Here is an 18,724-nt window from a genome sequence, read left to right on the forward strand (position 1 = left end):
GCCTCCCAAAAGAAGCCCATTCCTACGCAATCCGAGCGCGTGGGGCTTACAAAAAAACAGGAAAAGAGGGCGTGTAGCAGGCAAGGATGACATTCTCAGTGCCTTTCAAATGCTACTTGAGTTTTAGGTACAAAAGTGAGTCTCCTCGTCCGTGGAAGGGCGCTAAAGGGGGCGGGGAGTGGGAGACGGCGCGGACCCGTAGAGAAATGGGTACCACCAGGGCACGCGAGATACAGTCGAGATGCAGGTCCGCCCCGCCTCCGGGTACAATCAGAAAAGCTAGGGTGTCAGTGGTTTTCGGCTTCCTGTTTGTAAAGCGAGAACCTCCCTCCCTGACTCTGTGACCGTCGTTCTTCCTCCCCACCATGCCCGCCTCTTCGCGCACGGGCGCGGGGGGAGCGCGGGTCCCCAGGGGAGGGGCAGGGCCGCGGGGCGCAGCGCCCCTCCCAGCCGGGCGGCCTCCCGAGCCGAGCCCCGCCGCCAAGCGGACAAAGCGCCTCCCGCTCCCTCCCCCACGGCCGCGTTCCAGAAGGGAGGGGGAAGGCGGGCTCGAGGAAGGTGGGAGGAGGAAAAGGAGGGGGGGCGGCCAAGGAAAAGGAGGAGGGAAGGTGCTGCCGGCGGGACTGGGCAGGATCGCGCCGAGGAGGGAGGGGAGGGAGGAGGGGCTGGGCGGCCTCGGAGAACCCGGAGGAGGGAAGGATTCTTGAAGCCCAAGATAAACAAATTGTTCCTCTTCACGTGCGGGGTGGGGGAGGTGGGGAGTGAGAGCAGTGGCCTCTCCTCTTCCCCTCCCCCAAGGCGGCTCTTTGTCACGGAACGCCCGGCGAAAGCCCGCGCCAGCACCCGCACCACCCAGGGCGCCTACGACCCCCGGACGGGGGACATGCGCTATTGATACGCCGCACACAGACAGGGCCTCCCGCGCCGCCGATCGAGGTGCGGTCTGCGGGTTAAACAGGCGAAGGCGCGCGGCCCCGCTGCGCTCCCGGTTTCCCACCGCCCGCCCCACCCCGCACACGCGCGCAACCCAAACCAGGGCGGCGCGGCGGGGGAGGGGGCTGCAGACACCTTTCCCAAACTTCCGGCTCTCCCCCCCGCGCCCCCTCCACCAACCCCGAAAGGAAAGCAAAAGAACCGGAGAGTGGAGATAGGAGAAAGGATTCTACCCTCCGGGTTAGGGGGTGGGAACTGCCCCTTCCTCCGGAGAAGTTAAGCCATTGGCTGCTCCTCCTACCTCGAACCCACCCACCCAGCCATTTAAGCCTCCTTCACCTCCCCGCTACCTTCCACTCCTCCAGGCTTATCAGGCAGGCCCGGAAAGTTGGTGGGGAACGGGGCGGGAGACAGAAGCGGAGAAAGCTCCGTGCAAGCAAGTTTAAGAGGAGGGGGGGAGAGAATCCCCAGCGAAGTTGCGTGGCGGGGACTCTCGGCGCTAGCCCAGGGAGTCTCTCTCCCCTCCCGCCCCGGCGAGCCGCTCCTGCCTCGACCCTCGGGGCCGTTCCACCTGCCGGGCCAGCTGGGGGTCTCGAACCGCGAGGGAGCGCACCCGCGCCCGCATCCGCGCGCGCCCTCACCGACGCGCGCGCGCGCGCACGCCGCCACCCTCGCTCGTTTCTCACCCACTTCAAAGTTCATTCACAAAACTCTTAGACTTTCTCAGCCCAAAGTGGGTGAGCCGGGGAGAGGAGGCGAGAGCTTCTCCGTCCCTCCTCCTCCCCGCGGGGTTCGAGAGCCTGGTGCCCGCCCAGAATCTGCGACAGCATCAATTCCTCTCTACACCCGGCGGATGTGCTGAGCCGGGTGGGCGAAGGGGGACGGGTCTGGGGAGCCCAGGCGGCGAGGTGAGGGATGGGGTAGGGAGCGGTGAGGAGGAGGAGCGAGGTTTAAACTCGGTACACTCTTTCAAATCGGTATCTAAGAAAGGGAGAAGGGGGTAAAACTTTTCCAGTGCCTTACTCCGACGCTCCTCTAGGCTCCCTCCGCCCCTTGCAGTCGTGACTGGCTTCCCCCCTTCTCGCCCCCTCTTCCCCAAATCTGACAACACTGACAGATTAACAGGTAGCGGCGACGGCAGCTTTTACCTCAAAAAAGTTGACGTTAACCCTTCGGCTTCTGCCCATCTCGCCCGCCGTGCAAATCAGATCCCCGCGCCCCCTTGTTAAGAAGCTCCACGCGCCCCCACCCCCCTTCATGCGCGCGCCCCGTGCCCGCTGCCAGCGCGCCCTCACCATGATCAGCGTGTGGTTCCTCTGCTCCGCCGAGGCAGCCTCCGCATCTTGCTGGGGTTTGCTCTGGTGCTGTTGCTTGCCGGCGCCGGCGCCCGATTTCTTGGCCCTCTGCTCCAAGGTCCGCTGGTAGAGGCTCACGGTGTCCCGGCGCTCCAGCTCCAGCTGCTCCACCTGAGCCTGCTGGTACCTGTTCTCGCAGTTGACGTGGTGGCGCCGGCAGCCCTCGATGCGCTGGCGGAGCCGCTCCACCACCGTGCTGTGCTTGGGGACGGCCGCCGATCCGCCGCCCGGGCCCCCGGAGCCGCCGCTGCCGCAGCCGGCAGCGGGGTGACTGCTACACGGAGCAGTGGGAGTACTATTGGGAGTATTATTCACACCGATCCCGGCCCCGCCGAGGCTGCTGTTCAGGCTACTGTTGATGCAAATACTACTGCCATTCGCGGCAGCAGCGGGGGCTGCGAAATCCCCCATCCTGCTCCCCGGGCACACTATTTTGGAAGAACTTTTTTTATCCACCCCCTATCAGCCTCCTCCTTGGGTCCAAGGATTAAAATAGTTTAAGTGGAACGCGGGGGAGACGCAAGCACATGGATGGAAACAGCGATCCCGACCGGGCGAAAAAAAAAAGGGGGGGGGAGAGATTTTGGGGTGGTTTTTTTGTTTCCTTTTTTTAAACTGTAAAGCTCGAGGGGAAAAAAAGGGGGGGTGTTATCAGAATACCATCAGACACCTATCAACAAAAAGAATCACAACAAACTGAGCCAGCAGCAAATCGGGTTGCAACTCAAGGGAAGATCCGCTCTTCGCCTGCCTTCTTTTCATAATCCATTATTTTCTAATAAATTCCAAGAGATTTCCGGTGGTTGGCAAGCATTTTCTCCCTACGTACCGAAAAACACAACCCATGTACACACACAAGCATATGCCTCCAGTGCGGACACGCGCGACACACACTCACTCCACACCGCATCGGAAAACGGCAAGCTTGCTTATTGCATTTTCCTTCCACAAAAAAGTTTTGGTGTTTATGCCGCCCCGTGTTCTCAAAGTACTTTGGCTGCTCAGTTGCATTTCACAGGAACCTAGATATCGAATCCTCGGGCTGGGGGAAGTAAACACATGGACAGTCCGAGGCGACTGCAAAAGTAGATCGGTGAAGTCCTTTGCAAAACGCCGCGCGGAGAGCAGCCCCTAACGCTCGGCTGGGCTGCCGCTGCCGCCGCTGCTCCTGCCACCATCACAATGATCAACTGCTCGCCGCCGCCGCCGCCGCCGCCGCCTCCTCCTCCTCTCGCTCCTCCACCTCCTCCTCCTCCTCCATGCCAGCGGAGTGATATCAGGACGCGCGAGCTCAGTAAACACGGCAGCGGCGGCGGCTGGAGGCCGTGAGACAAGCCCGGGGACACGGCGCAAAACCCGGCCCGGACTCGCACCCGGCAGGAGCGGGCGCGGCGCGCACCGGCGCCCGGCACCCAGCTCCCGCCTCCCTCTGCCCTTCCTCCCCGCCCCTCGCACGCCCCCGACCTCACTGCCACCCGGACTGGGGAGTCGGCGCTGGCAGAAAAGAGAACAAGATTCTGGGGGATCTCGGGAATTAATCAACTTTTGACCTGTGTGTGTGTGTGTGTGTGTGTTTCTGTGTGTGTGCGCGCGCGTGCGCGCGCCTGGGTGTAAGTGTGCGTGTGTGCACGCGCGGACGGTCGCGTGGACGCGCCTGGCTGGATTCCCTTATTCCAAGCGAGGTATCAAGCGATCCCAAGTTGTTGATATACATTTATGCATATAGTGCAGAACTGTGCATGACCAGGCAGAAACATTAAAGCTTCCCAGCAGTTGTCTGTCATCCCTGTCCATGTGGAAAGAAAAAGGCAAATGAGTGGCTTGTTTTAAAAACCCAGGTAATAAGACCTCCGTAGTAGTAATCCTGCTTATGGACACTTTTTCAAACTCTAGGCCAATCTTAACACACAAAAGCGGAATTCGGAACAAAAAGAAATAGGCAACAAAAAACTTGTAATGTTATTTGATTCGCTGTACATGATTGTTGTTATTAGGGCAATTATTGTTTTAGTTACCCCTGGAAAAAAATTAAAATAAAGCAAGCAGGGATTAGAGGTGAGACTAACAGTACATTTTAACAGACTGTTTTGAACACTAGGCGCTAATGACAGCAGTAATTAAGGGTCCTTCCTAAATCAAGTGGAAAGATTGCAGATTTCATGGACTAAAACTATAGGAAAAACACAGCATTTCACAGTTCGTCATACAAAAACAAAAACAAGCAAAAATAACAGGCACACTTTCTAGATATATTTCTTTCCGTTTAAATGAACTTACAATAAAGTACAATTAAAATGGAATAGTGCCCACAGAAAGTAACCTGGACTTAATCTGTTGCATGTGCACATAATTTTGAAAAAATTAAAATTGAGGAACAGTTTCTGTGATCATCAGTAGGACAAAATCTTGATTGTGAGCTGTTTGTAATAAGGCATTTTGTATTATCTCAATAAATCTTACAGAATTAGTTTTTTGGGTAAAAATACACCCCAGTTTTCTAAAATAGCCAGGAATAAAAGAACTTTGGATCTCATGCATTAGTCATGAGATCTGATTTAAACCATCTTCATTTCTTGGCATTGCAGATTAGCATAGGATGCTATTTCTAACCTCATAATGTCAGCAATAAGAACCAATATTTTTCTTCAATTAATCAGATCTATATGGTGAACTTTATCTTTACCATCCTTTGGATTATATGGTAAAATGGACAGCAAAATATTGATTAGCATGTTGTGAGCTTACCTCTAAGTAGTGAAACCAATGTAAAAGAGTATCTTTCACTTAAGTTGCTATACTTTTTCAGAGGGCTAGTTATTTAACATATAATCTTCTGTATCATAACTAACTGCCCCTCCTTCACATCTGTTAGGAAATTAAACTTAAGTTCTATAGCAAAAAGAAGTCAGTCCTAATTCTAAAAACATAGAGAAAATTGTAAGAAATTATAAGAAAATGACATCATGAAGTAGCCTTTGTCTGTTTTACACATGCAGTAAATAATATCTCTATTAATTCAGGAAACATGGCTTCATTGCGGAGAGGAAGCTATGACTCCACATTCATTCATTTTGTGCTCTCTGCACGGGTGTCTAATTCTTACCCCTCCTCCTACCCCACCCAGACAAGACTACAATTTGATTAACAGAGGCAATGAGTTTGAGAGTCTTGAGCATTGAGGCTTCTGTCTGGAGACTTGGATTCTAATTCTTTTTTCCCATGCCTTGGAATTTAACTTTTCATTGAGAGTTTGTCATTCTGAAAAAAAATCCCAACAATAGCAGCAACATGCATTCCCATCAAGTTGTTCACCTCTCCTGTGATGAAAGGAATCCAAAAATACACAAGAATTTGCATCCTTCCCTTTGGGGCATCAGCTGGTGGAGGAGCAGCACACTTTGCGGCTTTATCCCAGAGCTCCCCAAAGGCCAGTAGAGCTACTCTTGCACAACCACAGGATAGTCTGTTGCCTGAGTTTAGTGCATGAGTGGACTACAACACAAAAAAAAATGGCTGGCTGACTGTTCATGAGTATATGTACACACAAACACACGTACGCATACTGCACCCATCTTTTTTCTCACCACGATGGTGGGAGTGGCTGCCAGAGGCTCTAAGACCAATGTGTGGGGAAAGAAGGACTGTGAAGCCATGTGACGGCCAATGTGGGGAGAATCGTGAAGGAAACTGACCTGTGCAGTAAGTCCTCTACTGTGACACAGTTGAGGTCAGAAACCGCATCCTAACTGCAAGACCATTAGAAGAAAGAAGCAGGAAGTGAACAAGACGTGAGTCTTCAGCAACCGAGGCATACCCTGAACTAGAGTTATCCATCTGCTCCAGTGACTTTAGAAGAAGCAAAGCCTTCTTTACCGGTCACCTCTAGGTTTGCATGATATCTTCCTACCAGATTGCCAGCTTTTCTGGTCACCATCCTAAAGATCTGCTCAGAAGTCATTAAGAGAAGTCCAAGTTCTGGGGAAGTGATTTTAGTCTCTTCCTAAAGGACTGCCGTGCACTCTGATGGTATGACCATCTTTATCTATTATGCGAGCCTGCTACAAAGCCAGACTTCTGGATGGGCGCTGTGGACACATAATCGGTGCTATTGCTCTAGAATGGCAAAGAAATCTGAGATGTCATAGCAGTGACGAGAAAGAAATTACATGGTGTATCCCGAGACGTTGATGCTATCTCCCGCGATGCCAAAGAGAAGAAGGACTCGATGACCTGTGCCAGGCTGTCCTGAGGCTATGGCTCTGAGCCAAAGCTGTCTCTAAAGTGTTGAACCAGATTCCCTTTTCTTTAGGTCATCTCTGCATCATGCTCCCATGTCCGTCTGATAGGGCTCAGTGTCTCAGAGTCAAGAAGGAGGTCTTTGTGTAGAAACTCCAGTGTATGTACCACTTCTTCATCCCTATTAATGTAGATCAATAGAACTGGCTTCATAATTGTCCCCTAGAGAATACTTGGTGATCAGGGTAAAGCAGGGATCCTCCGCTGCCCACCTACAGGGAAGTCAACCTTTTTATGTGCCCACAGAGTGGGCCCAGGCAGTCCCAAATTACTGACCACACGGGGTTGCCCTCAACCATCTCATAAGAACTATCACCTCGGTAATTCCACAAATATAGTTATGGCCTGCTGTGTGTCAGTCACCGGAGTCGTAGGCCCTGGGAATACAGCATGGACAGTGTATAGAACACAGTCCCTAAGGTCCTGGAGGTCAGCATACTAAGGAAAGTAAATCAGACAGAGAAAGACAAATCTCATATGACACCACTTATATGTGGAATTTAAAAAACAGTACACAAGTGAATTTATTTACAAAACAGAAACAGACTCACGGACAGAAAACAAACTTATGGTAGAAAACAAACGTGGTTACCGAAGAGGCAGGAGGGGAAAGGGAAACACTGGGAGTATGAGATTAACAGATACACACTACCATAGATAAAACAAAAAACGACAGGAACCTACGGTATAGCACAAGACCTATATTCAATACCTTGTCATAAACGATGATGAAAAGAATAAAAAAAAATACAGATACACACATATAACCGAAGCACTTTGCTATGCACTTGAAACTTACACAATATTGTAAATCAACTATTGTAAATCAGTAAAGAGAAATAAAAGAACACAGTCCCAACATCAGTGATGGGCAACTAGGGACTTCCCTGGTGAGTGGGTCAATGGCTAACACTCGGAGTTCTCATGGCAAAGGGCTGGGGTTCAGTCCCTGGTCAGGGAACTAGTTCTCCCTTGCCACATCTACGAGTGCTCCTGCTGAAGATCCCACGTGAGTGCTCAGCCCCTTCAGGTGTGTCCTACGCTCTGCAATCCCATGGACTGTAGCCTCCAGGCTCCTCCCTCCATGGGATTCTCCAGGCAAGAATACTGGAGTGGTTGCCATTCCCTTCTCCAGGGGATCTTTCCAACCCAGGGGTCGAACTCACATCTCTTATGTCTCCTGCATTGGCAGGCAGGTTCTTTACCACTAGCGCCACCTGGGAAGCCCCAAAGATGCCACGTGCCACAACAAAAATGGAATGTCCTACACACCAGAACTAAGACCCAGTGCAGCCAGATAATACATAAATAAGTTAATGTTTTTGTTTTTTTTTAAATGATAGTCACCTAGACTCAGGACAGTAGATGCAGGGATGGGACTAACATGAAGTGAGTGCAAGAACACACAAAAGAGGCCTCAAGTGCATGCTTGGGAGTGTAAGCAGGCTTCTCTAGAACTCACTTTCATAACTGGGCAGAAGTGAGCCAAGCTAAGGCTGGCGGGTGGTGGGGGTGCGGTGCAGGGGGCGCGGTTCGGGGGGTACAAAGTGGGGAGCCAGGAAAACGTGGAGCCAGGCTCTGAGGCCCATTGTTCCAGCGAATCCACAGTCGTTCCCTCTCACAGGAGCGTGAATGTGAGAGGGTGTGATGAGAAACAAGGCAGAGATGGAAAGAAAAGTACAAGCCAGGTCGTGCAAGGCCATCCAGCAGTCCAGACTATATCCTTGGGATCAGGCTGCCATTAGAAGGATTCAAACTGATTTATACATTTTACTTTGGTGATGCAATGGATGCATTATTACACTGTTTTCTAGAGTGTGTTCTGAAGAACCCGGTCCTATGTTTCCCCAGAAAGCCTCCTGAGTCAAGTAAGCTTAGGAGATGATCTGGACTGCATCTCTGTCTAGAAAATTCATCACCATGGTGAAGGCCACAAGAAATCTTGCCACAAAGCATGTTTAACTTTGTTTAACCTAGCATTGCCAAGATCCTGTTATGTTCCAGAGACTGAAACGCATTCTAGAAAGCTCTGTGTAGGAGAGAGTACAAATCGAAGGCAGTTGTAAATCTATTTAAGTTTACAATTGCCTGGGCAGATAGTTTGTGACAAAGACCCTCCTCTTACTATCTGCTTTGTCAGAATCACCAGTACCCAGGGATCAAAATCCTCGCTAGTGGTTTAGTCGCTCAGTTGTGTCTAACTCTTTGTGACCCCATGGGCTGTAGCCCACCAGGCTCCTCTATCCATGGGATTTCTCAGGCAAGAATACTGCCAATACTGCCAAGTGGGTTGCCATTTCCTTCTCCAGGGAATCTTTCTGACCCAGGGATTGAATTGGGGTCTCCTGCATTGCCGGTGGATTCTTAACAGACTGAGCCACCAGAGAAGACCCTCAAAATCCTTCCCTAACCTTAACTGGATATGTTAAATTCTGACCTTGAAGCAGTAGGGAGCAGCAATACAAAGGTGAAAATCCCAAAATGGTGAATTTGACTTGCCTTTTTCAGCATTTGTTCTTGGAGTATGTCACGATAATATCCATCTCTGTATAATGAAACCTCCTTAGGGGACAGGTCAGTCATATTTAAATGAATATCTCAACTATGTAATACCTTTAAAGATTTAGAGTTTCATAACTTCTTAAGCAGGGCTTCTCAAGTGACGCTAGTAGTGGGGAGCCAGCCTGCCAATGCAGGAGACATAGAAGACACATGTTTGATCCCTGGATCTGGAAGATCCCCTGGAGGAGGGCATGGCGACCTACTCCAGTATTCTTGCCTGGAGAATCCCCATGGACAGAAGAGCCTGATGGGCTACAGTCCTTGGGTTCGCAAAGAGTTGGCACGACTGAAGCGACTTTGCACTCACGCACACAACTTCTGAAGCATGTCCTCTGTCTAGCCTAACAGTTCCTGGCCTCTTGGAGCTACTTAGATGAGCTCCTTCTACCTAGTAAACCCACTATATGTAGGGGACATCCCCATGGATAAGGGGTGTTTCAAAGGTTTGTTTCTGCAAGTATTTAAATATTCCTAGCAAGAGCCTGGGAGAAGGAAATGGCAACCTACTCCAGTATTCTTGCCTAGAGAATCCCATGGACAGAGGAGCCTGGTGGGCTGCCATCTATGGGGTCGCACAGAGTCGGACACGACTGAAGTGACTTAGCAGCAGCAGCAGCAGCAGCAAGAGCCTATTTACATGACTTCCACTTTTTATAAGAAGGAGTTAACTTAGCTTTCAACCATGTCATAAATTTTGAGAGGAATATAAATTAATGGGGTTTATTTTCTTATTCATGTATTTTAATAGGTATATAATAGTTTTATGGTTATTAGGAAAAAGGTTATCTAAAATCCAAGGCAGACAGATTTTTTTTTAAGCCCTTCATTCTGTTTCACATATATCTCCATTCCCAGTGCTAAGTAATTTGAAATAATAAGGCATCTGCCTTGAACAAGGTTGGGCTTCCATGTAATATGTCAAAGATCTCTGAAATTTGGGGAAGATATTTGTAAAATATCTTATTCACTGAGGCCAAACTGTTAACTTCAGAAATAATTACCTTACAAATAATTGAATAACTGAAAAATTGTGCTTTCTTTGCTGTAAACATTTACTGGTAATCAGCAATCGCCTAGGATATAATTTTCATGGTCAACGTTCAGGATAAACTTCCTCTATTCTAGGTTCTATTATTAGCCTCCACTTCACTGGTGAAGAAGCCGAGCACAGAAAGTTTAAGTAACTTTCCCAAACCAGAGATGAACAGGGGTTTGAGGTGATCTGTAAATTGGCTTGGAGAAGTGCAGGGGTGAAGGAGAGGCAGATGGAGTGGGGCCGGCCTTTTCCAGATTTTCTCAGGGCATCAGCTGTCTGTCAGCAAGGGGAAGGGCTCACATTTATTGTACACCCAGGGCCATGGTCAGATATCAGGCAGGAGTCTTCCCTGTGTTAACCAACTTAATAATGCCAACAACACCAGGAGGTATACAAACCAGAGTTGGCCGAAATGTGCCTTTGAGAGGAATTCAACTACATGCTCTCAGTTTTGTGTGTGTGTGTGTGTATTCCATCTACTTCATCTGTGCTCAAAAATAAACAAGGGAGGGCGCTAAGGGGACTGTTTTGAAGTCACTCAGAGTCAGTAGAAAGTGGAAGTCAAAGAGGCTCAGTAGTGTCCAACTCTTTGTGACCCCATGGACTGTACAGTCCATGGAATTCTCCAGGCCAGAATACTGGAGTGGGTAGCCTTTCCTTTCTCCAGGGGATCTTCCCAACCCAGGGATTGAACCCGGGTCTCCTGCATTGCAGGTGGATTCTTTACCAGCTGAGCCACAAAGGAAGCAGAGGAAGGTACCAAATCATGTATATTTATTTCACTTCATGGATGATATAAAGGTTTTAAGGTGATTGCCAACTGTAAATACTACACGCCCGAGAAAGCTGTAACTCCACCATATTATTACTCCCATTTTTCAGATGAGAAAATGAAGGTTTAAGAGTTTCCATAACTTGTATCCAAATCAACTCCAAAGCCTCTGCCTTATCCACCTGCCTGGATTCCCCTCTATGTTTGGTTGTTGTTTTGTCGTTGTTGTTGGGGCCACTCTGTTGCTGCTATTGTCACCCATTCAGCAAATATTTATTGACTATTGACAAGTCCTGAGTTAGCGGCAAGGGATGCATGCTTGAACAGAAAGAGTTTCTTCCCCAAAGGAGCTTAACCATCTAGTGGGGAGAAGGAAACATAAATAATAACAGCAGTCTAACAGAAGCAAATTGCAGTCAGCTCTTGAATGACCAGAGTTTGAAGCCACAGAGGAATGGGTTTGTCACAGTTAAAACCGGTGAGAATGGGATTGGAAAAAACAATTAACCTAAGCTTAGTTAGAATGACACCCAATATTAAGGGAAGGTTTACCATTCTATACGTGTCATTCAAAAGGTAAAAAAAAAAAAATAATAAGATAACAACCGTTTAAGTAAACAAAGCATAGCTTTCATTGTCTGATGGAAAAATCGCCCGAAGGTATCTGTTTAATGGTTTGATACTGTCTGTTCCTTAGCCTAGCCCTCCCTTTTTAACACTGGAACAAAGCCGAAGCAACATCAGTTTGTCTCTGAGTAAACTGCATTCTTCACTGTTACTCTGGTAGACAGTCTAGGTCAGCGGTTTTCAAGCCACGCAGAGCCCTAAAAATTCCCCGGGAGGGGCCTCTGGGGCTGCGCCTGGTGGGGAAGGGATTGGTTGGGTCTTGGCTGCTCTTCAACTCAACTCATGCTGGAGTAAGATTGCCTTTGAAGAAAGGGTTCCACAGCTAAAAAGTATTCAAAAATAGTTCTATGTTTCGTCTTGTTTTTCCTGGCAAACTCTCTGTCTCTCCCCCATACAATCTTCTCCTTCCATCACACATGTATCATTTCATTCTTCTCGATGTCAGTAAGATCTGGTTCACACTGGCTCAGAACTGGTTAACTTTGGCCCCCGCATTTAGTGATCCACTTGTTCGTATCAGCTTCCTCAAATTTCTCTTCTTTGAGCTAGGCAGGTATAAGGATGACCCAACTAAGTGTGTGATGAAAAGAAGAAAACAACATTGTCTGGAAATCCACTGGGGAGGACTATGCATGTTTAGAAAGTGTGCTAGCATCATCTGCCTGGTGTAGTGGTGGGGTGGGGTTTGCAAGACCCTATAATCATGCAAAGGTGGAAATTCTGCCTGCTCAGAGGGAAATGTCTTGGTACTACAGGGGTTTGTCTTGCTGGGTGGGATACACAGGTTTGGGACTATAGACCAGAACAGCTACTAGGGATGGAGCCCCTTCTCCTACCCTCAATTTCTCCTTTGATTAAATGCCAAACAGAATGATTTCAAGGTCTCCAAACAATAAACGTATCCAGGCATCCACACACCTTAGTCCAGTCATGCCTCTATGTTGGTTTTGGGGGTGGCCAGAAAATCATCAGATGTGAAATGTGACCATTTTAGGATCAGTGTATTAGTCAACACCCGTAATATTTAAAACCAAGGTCTCAAGGCTTCCCTGGTGACTCATTGGTAAAGAAACTGTCTGCCAGTGCTGGAGACACCGGTCTGATCCCTGACCTGGGAAGATCCCACATGCCTCAGAGCAACTCAGACTGTGTGCCACAACTATTGCCTCTGTGATCTAGAGCCCATCTGCCACAATTACTGACCCCACATGCTGCAAATACTGAAGCCCTGCTGCCCTAGAGCCTGCGCTCTGCAACAAGAGAAACTGCCAGACTTGTGAAGCCCTCCAACTGCAACAAAGAATAGCTTTTGCTCTCTGCAGAGAGAGAAAAGCCCATGCAGCAACAAAGACCCAGCACAGCCAAAACTAAATAAAATAAATGAAACAAAGTTCTCAGTTTTGGCGGCCACACTTTTCATTTCTTCTGCATCCTCTTCTGCCAATTCTCTGTTAAAGAAAATCTTCAGCATGGAAGAAGGAAGAAGTCTGTAATACCTCAGGTGCCATAAACAATAGACCAAGCGTAGGGATGAAGCGATGGCTGTCCAAGACAGAGGATGTTTACTGATCTAATCCTGCTCAGCATCTGTGGATTAGTAACAGAGATGTTGCAAAAAGACAAGAAGAAGGGACTTCCCCGGTGGTCCCATGGTTAAGAATCCGCCTTGCAATACAGGGGCACCGGTTCAACCCCTGGTCCAGGAACTAAGATCCCACAGGCCATGAGGCAACCAAGCTCCCATGCCATAACTACTGAGCCCATGTGCTCTAGAGCCCAGGCTCTGCGATAAGAGGAACCACTGCTGTGAGAAGTCCGAACATCACAACTGGAGAGTAGTCCCCACTCGCAGCGACGAAGAGCCCGTGTGCCACAACGAAGTTCCAACGCAGCCAAAAAATATAAAGAATAAAATAAATCTTTAAAAATTAATACTTAAAAAAAAAAGACAAGAAGGAAAAGGCTGACTGGCATGGGGCAGGAGTTGCCCAACCTTAAAGCAGAAGCGACATGGCATCTGTTGGTTAAAATGAAATTCCCGCCATGGACATTATACAGATTTGTAGTCATTGAAAAGTGTTTTTTTTGGCACAAGAATTGGTGTTTTTTTTTAAAGCTACATTAATCCCCCTTAAGTATTGTTGCTTTTGGCTTCTCAATTAGCATGGCCATGTTATACGGTAACAGAAGACCTGTACAGCCTTCCAGAACTCTCCTGAGCGCATTCTCAGCCCATGCAGTTTGTAGCGGGGTGGACACCCTGAATGTGCCCTGGTTCCAGGGGCATGGCGCCCACCCAGATCACCTTCCTCTTGACCATGGTAACTGATAACAAAGATGGACATGTGACTCAAAGGGTCCAGTTAAAGCTCTCTCTGGGAATTTTGCTGGAAATACCAGAAAAGGAACATTTTCCCCTCCAGGAATCATGGAAGTTAACGACCACAAGAGCCCGAAGCCCCCTGGGGCCAGCTTTGATTTAACAATGACAAAGCCTGTTTGAAAACAAGGCCAACTCAGAGGAAAACAGCCAAGAAATGGAGACAGTCCTTGTGACACCATTTCTGATCTGGATCCAGGTGGGCCTAAAGCCAAGATGCCCTAGAAGTTTCAATTATATAAGCCAATAATTCTCCCTTTTCTTACATTTTCCTCTCTCATTCTGTCTCTCCCTCCCTCTCTTCCTTCCTTCCATTCTTTCAAATGTGTGTGTGTGTGTGTGTGTGTGTATGCTGTGCTTAGTTGCTTAGCCACTCAGTCGTGTCCAACTCTTTGGGACCGCATGGACTGTAGTCCACCAGGCTCCTCTGTCCTTGGGGATTCTCCAGGCAATAATACTGGGGTGGGTTGCCTTGCCCTCCTCCAGGGGATCTTCCCAACCCAGGGATCAAACCCAGGTCTCCCACATCACAGGTGGATTCTTTACAGTCTGAGCCCATGTGTGTCTGGTTAAATAAATTATATTATATCCAAACAATGAATTATACGCAATTTAAGGGATTTGTGTATAGCTACATGTGCATTATTGCATTACTTATCATAGCAAAAAAAGTGAAAACAACTCAAAACCACTATTAGGGGATGGGAAAAGTATATTTACCCACATACTCAAGTAAGCAATGTTAAAAATGAGTCCTATTCAGCTATATTGATTGATGTTAACAGATCTTTATGACATATTATTGATTTTAAAAAGCAGTTTATAAAACAAGTTATAAAAATGCTCTTGTTGTTGTTCAGTCGCTCAGTCACATCCAACTCTTTGTGACCCATGGACTGCAGCATGTCAGGCTTCCCTGTCCTTCACTATCTCATGGAGTTTGCTCAAACTCATGTCCATTGAGTTGGTGATGCCATCCAACCATCTCATCCTCTGTTGCCCCCTTTTCCTCTTGTCCTCAATCTTTCCCAGCATCAGGATCTTTTCTAATGAGTTGGCTGTTTGTATCAGGTGGCCAAAGTATTGGAGCTCCAGCATCAGTCCTTGCAATGAATATTTAAGGTTGATCTCCTTTAGGACAGACTGGTTTGATCTCCTTGCTGTCCAAGGGACTCTCAAGAATCATCTCCAGCACTACATAAATTCTTCAGCACTTAGCCTTCTTTATGGTCCAACTCTCACATCCATAGATGACTACTGGAAAAACCATAGCTTTGATTATACCAACATTCGTAGGCAAAGTAATGTCTCTACTTTTTAATATGCTGTCTAGTTTGGTCATAGCTTTTCTTCCAAGGAACAAGCATCTTTAAATTTCATGGCTGCAGTCACTGTCCACAGTGAAAGTAAGAGCATTTTATAAAATTATGTAATTTTCTGTATATAAATCTAGCAAACTCTAGAAAGCTCTTCATTATTATTTGGGGATGTTTGGTGATTTCTTTTCTTTATTGTTTTAATTGTGTGTGTTTATATAATAAGGATAGAACATGAAAACTTTCTATTTTCTAGAAAGAAAGAGATTTAGAGAGAGGGAATGGAAGGAGGATCTGAAGAGAAGGAAGAATGGGAGTGTCTGTAGCCTGAGGTTTGCCTAAGTGATTTAGGAAAATATTCAAAGCAGAGGTGATACCATCTCATGACTCTTCAAAAGGTATTTTCCAGATGGAGAGATGAAGAGAGGACATCCGAAAAGAAGAAACAGCAAAGGTGAAGGAGTTCAGAGAAGTAAGAAGCCATGGTATGTTAAGAAATAAATTTTCTGATTCAGCTAAATCAGTATTAGTAAACTAGCATTTAACCCTAATAACTAGGGCAGGATCAATTAAAGTCAATGTTAACACAAGGAAATTCATGTTGGGATTGCATACGAAAGATACAAGGGATAAGAAAAATACTATATCTCAAGAACACTGGTCTCTGCACCCAGCAGCTTAAGCACATCTCTTCTTTGAGATCTAATAATATCTCCAACAGGGACTTCTCATGTGGCTCAGTTGTAAAGAATCCACCTGCTAAGCAGGAGACACGGGTTCAATGCCTGGATTGAATCAGGCAGATCCCCTGGAGTAGGGAAAGGCAACCCACTCCAGTATTCTTGCTTGGAAAATCCAATGGAGAGAGGAGCCCCAATTATCTGTAGGGTCTTCCTAAATTCCCTCAGAGACTTCCCCTGCCACCCTGTGTGAAACAATTCTCCCCCACCAACTGATCTTTTTTTGAGCCATATTTCACCACCAGGCATACACTGTGTCTTATTTAATTTATCTTCAAAGTCCCCCTCTGGCACATGAGACCCATGAAAGTCCCTCGTTTCTCTGAGTTCTGCACGTGGAGCAGAGGTTGGCACCTGGCGGGCATTCAATACCTGTTCGTTGGTGAATGAATGAGGTTTCTTTCTGTACACTGAAGTAAACAAGATACTTCTGATACAATAATAGCTAACATTTATAGAGCTTATAACATGGGCTTCCTGGTTGCTCAGATGGTAGAGAATCTACCTGCAATGCAGGAGACCTGGGTTTGATCCCTGGTCAGGAAGATCCCTGGAGAAGGGAGTGGCAACTCACTCCAGTATTCTTGCCTGGAGAATCCCATGGACAGAGGAGCCTGGTGGGTTACAGCCCATGGGGTCGCAAACAGTCGGACATGACAGAGCACATACTATATGGCGCTAGGTCATGTTTCTGATATGGGAATACTATAAATTAACTTATTTCATTGCCACAACTCTAGCGTTTTCTGAATGAGTAATCCGAGGCAGAGGTAATTCTGCCAATGTCATACTGGAGTGGGTTGCCATGCTCTCCTCCAGGGGATCTTCCCAACCCAGGGATTGAACCCAGGTTTCCCACATTGTGGGTGGATTCCTTAACATCTGAGCCACCAGGGAAGCCCAAGAATACTGGAGTGGAGAGCCTCCCTCTTATCCAGGGTAACTTCCCGAACCAGGAATCGAACAGGGGTCTCTTGCATTGCAGGCAGATTCTTTACCCAATGAGCTACCTGGGAAGCCCTGTTACACAATGTATTTCTTGTAAATTCATTAAGAGGTACTGAAGAACAGCAAGGGTTGAAAAAAGGCTTATTCCCTAAATTTATTTTCCAGGCATAAAAATATTTCCTTCTACATAGTATCTGGAGCAGCTTACAGCTAAACAGCTCAGCAGAGAGTAAGCAGAGAGTGGAAAGCTCCCGGGACTCCCTTGCAGTTTACACTGTGACATCTTTGAGGCAATTTGGCAGAGATTAACAGAATAACAGGAAAGACTTGTTTGAAACCCTTTCTTGGGTCACGCATACCTTGTAGCTTTACAAACCTACTTGAAGATGCTGGCAGTCCTTCTCACCCTTGTGAATTGATTCCTTTGCGGATCCAATCAATATTTACTAAGTACTATTAGGTGTCAGGCACAGTTCTAGGCACGGGGTGGGGGTGGTATGGAAATACTTTCTTCCATAAACTCTCATTTCCACGTGTAAGAAAATGGAGCTTAGAGTGATTTGGAGCTAAACTCTGCAGTCAGAGAGACTTGGGTACAAATCCTAGCTTCGCTGGTACTGGCTGCATGACCTCTGGCAAGTCAAATAACTTGCCTAAATCTCTGTTTCTTTGTTTATAAAATGGAGGCTCTATCAGTTCTAAGATCTACCACAGCGGCTTACTCGGCAGATTAAATAAAATGGCCTGATACACACTCAGCATTCAGAACTATACTACCTATAAAGATGATTTCTGTGATTTTGAGTATGGTTCTGCACAAACGATGAACTTAAGAGTTTTGGTGGGTGTCTCTTCACTTAAGGGACAAGAGTTTGTCCGACTTTTAGTGCCTTGAAGGAATGCAGGTTTGGTGCTTGAAGGTGACTCAGTGGTAGAGAATCCAATGCAGGAGACACAGGTTCCATCCCTGATGCAAGAAGATCCCACATGCGGCAGAGCCACTAGGCCTGTGTGCCACAGCTATTGAGCCTGTGCTCTAGGGCCCCGGGAGCACAACCGCCGAGCCCACGTGCCGCAACAGCTGAAGCCCAAGGCCCGAGAGCCCACGCTCCACAACGGGAGAAACCACTGCAGAGAGAAGCCCACGCACCACAGCCAGAGAGAGCCCCCACCCGCTCCAACTAGAGAGAAGTCCAGGTGCAGCAACGAAGATCCAGCACAGCCAACAACAAAATAGATAAAGTTACATATTAAACAGAAAAAGAATTCAGGCTTTCTCCAGATTTTTCAACCAGAGTGCTAAACTCTGTGCTTAAGTCATGGGGTCTTCCACCCACAATTAGACAGCCTAATAGGTCTATTAAAAGAACTCTGATTCACTAATTTGTTCGTTCTTTTTTCCTTCTGGATTTATCCGGGAACACTGCCCATTTGCAGAGAGCTCCTTTGGCCATCTTCCTTTGCGTTTCAAAGCCCTCGAAAAAAGTTCTTAAGTGCCTTGTAAGGAGTCCAGGAGACTGTTGATTTTGTTTGTAACATGTCAGAAGTAACAACTTTTATACTGCTAATAGACTCACTATGAGGTATAAGGGGTATCTCAGGTGGTTTCTGAACGGACCAAAAATTTATATTTATTTATAGACCCTTCTGTCTTCCTGGGCATTAGACCAGGAGTTAGGAACCATAAATGCTAATTCTAGACCTGATACCAGTGAACTGTTTGATCCTGACTTTGCTGGTGCTTTGTTACCTTATATAT

General features: G+C 47.3%; 1 protein-coding gene across 1 annotated transcript in view; it reads right to left on the minus strand.

Annotated features, from left to right (window-relative positions):
- The window catches only part of MAML3 (mastermind like transcriptional coactivator 3), a 445,962-nt gene extending 442,382 nt beyond the window's left edge, over nt 1-3,580 (minus strand). Inside the window, exon 1 of the mRNA XM_043902458.1 lies at nt 2,229-3,580. Coding sequence (XP_043758393.1) covers nt 2,229-2,699 — 471 coding nt within the window. The 5' untranslated portion in view covers nt 2,700-3,580. The remainder of the gene's footprint in view (nt 1-2,228) is intronic.
- Between the last annotated feature and the right edge of the window lie 15,144 nt (nt 3,581-18,724).

The sequence above is a fragment of the Cervus elaphus genome, chromosome 5 (assembly GCF_910594005.1).
Source record: "Cervus elaphus chromosome 5, mCerEla1.1, whole genome shotgun sequence".
In the NCBI taxonomy this organism is placed as follows: domain Eukaryota; kingdom Metazoa; phylum Chordata; class Mammalia; order Artiodactyla; family Cervidae; genus Cervus; species Cervus elaphus.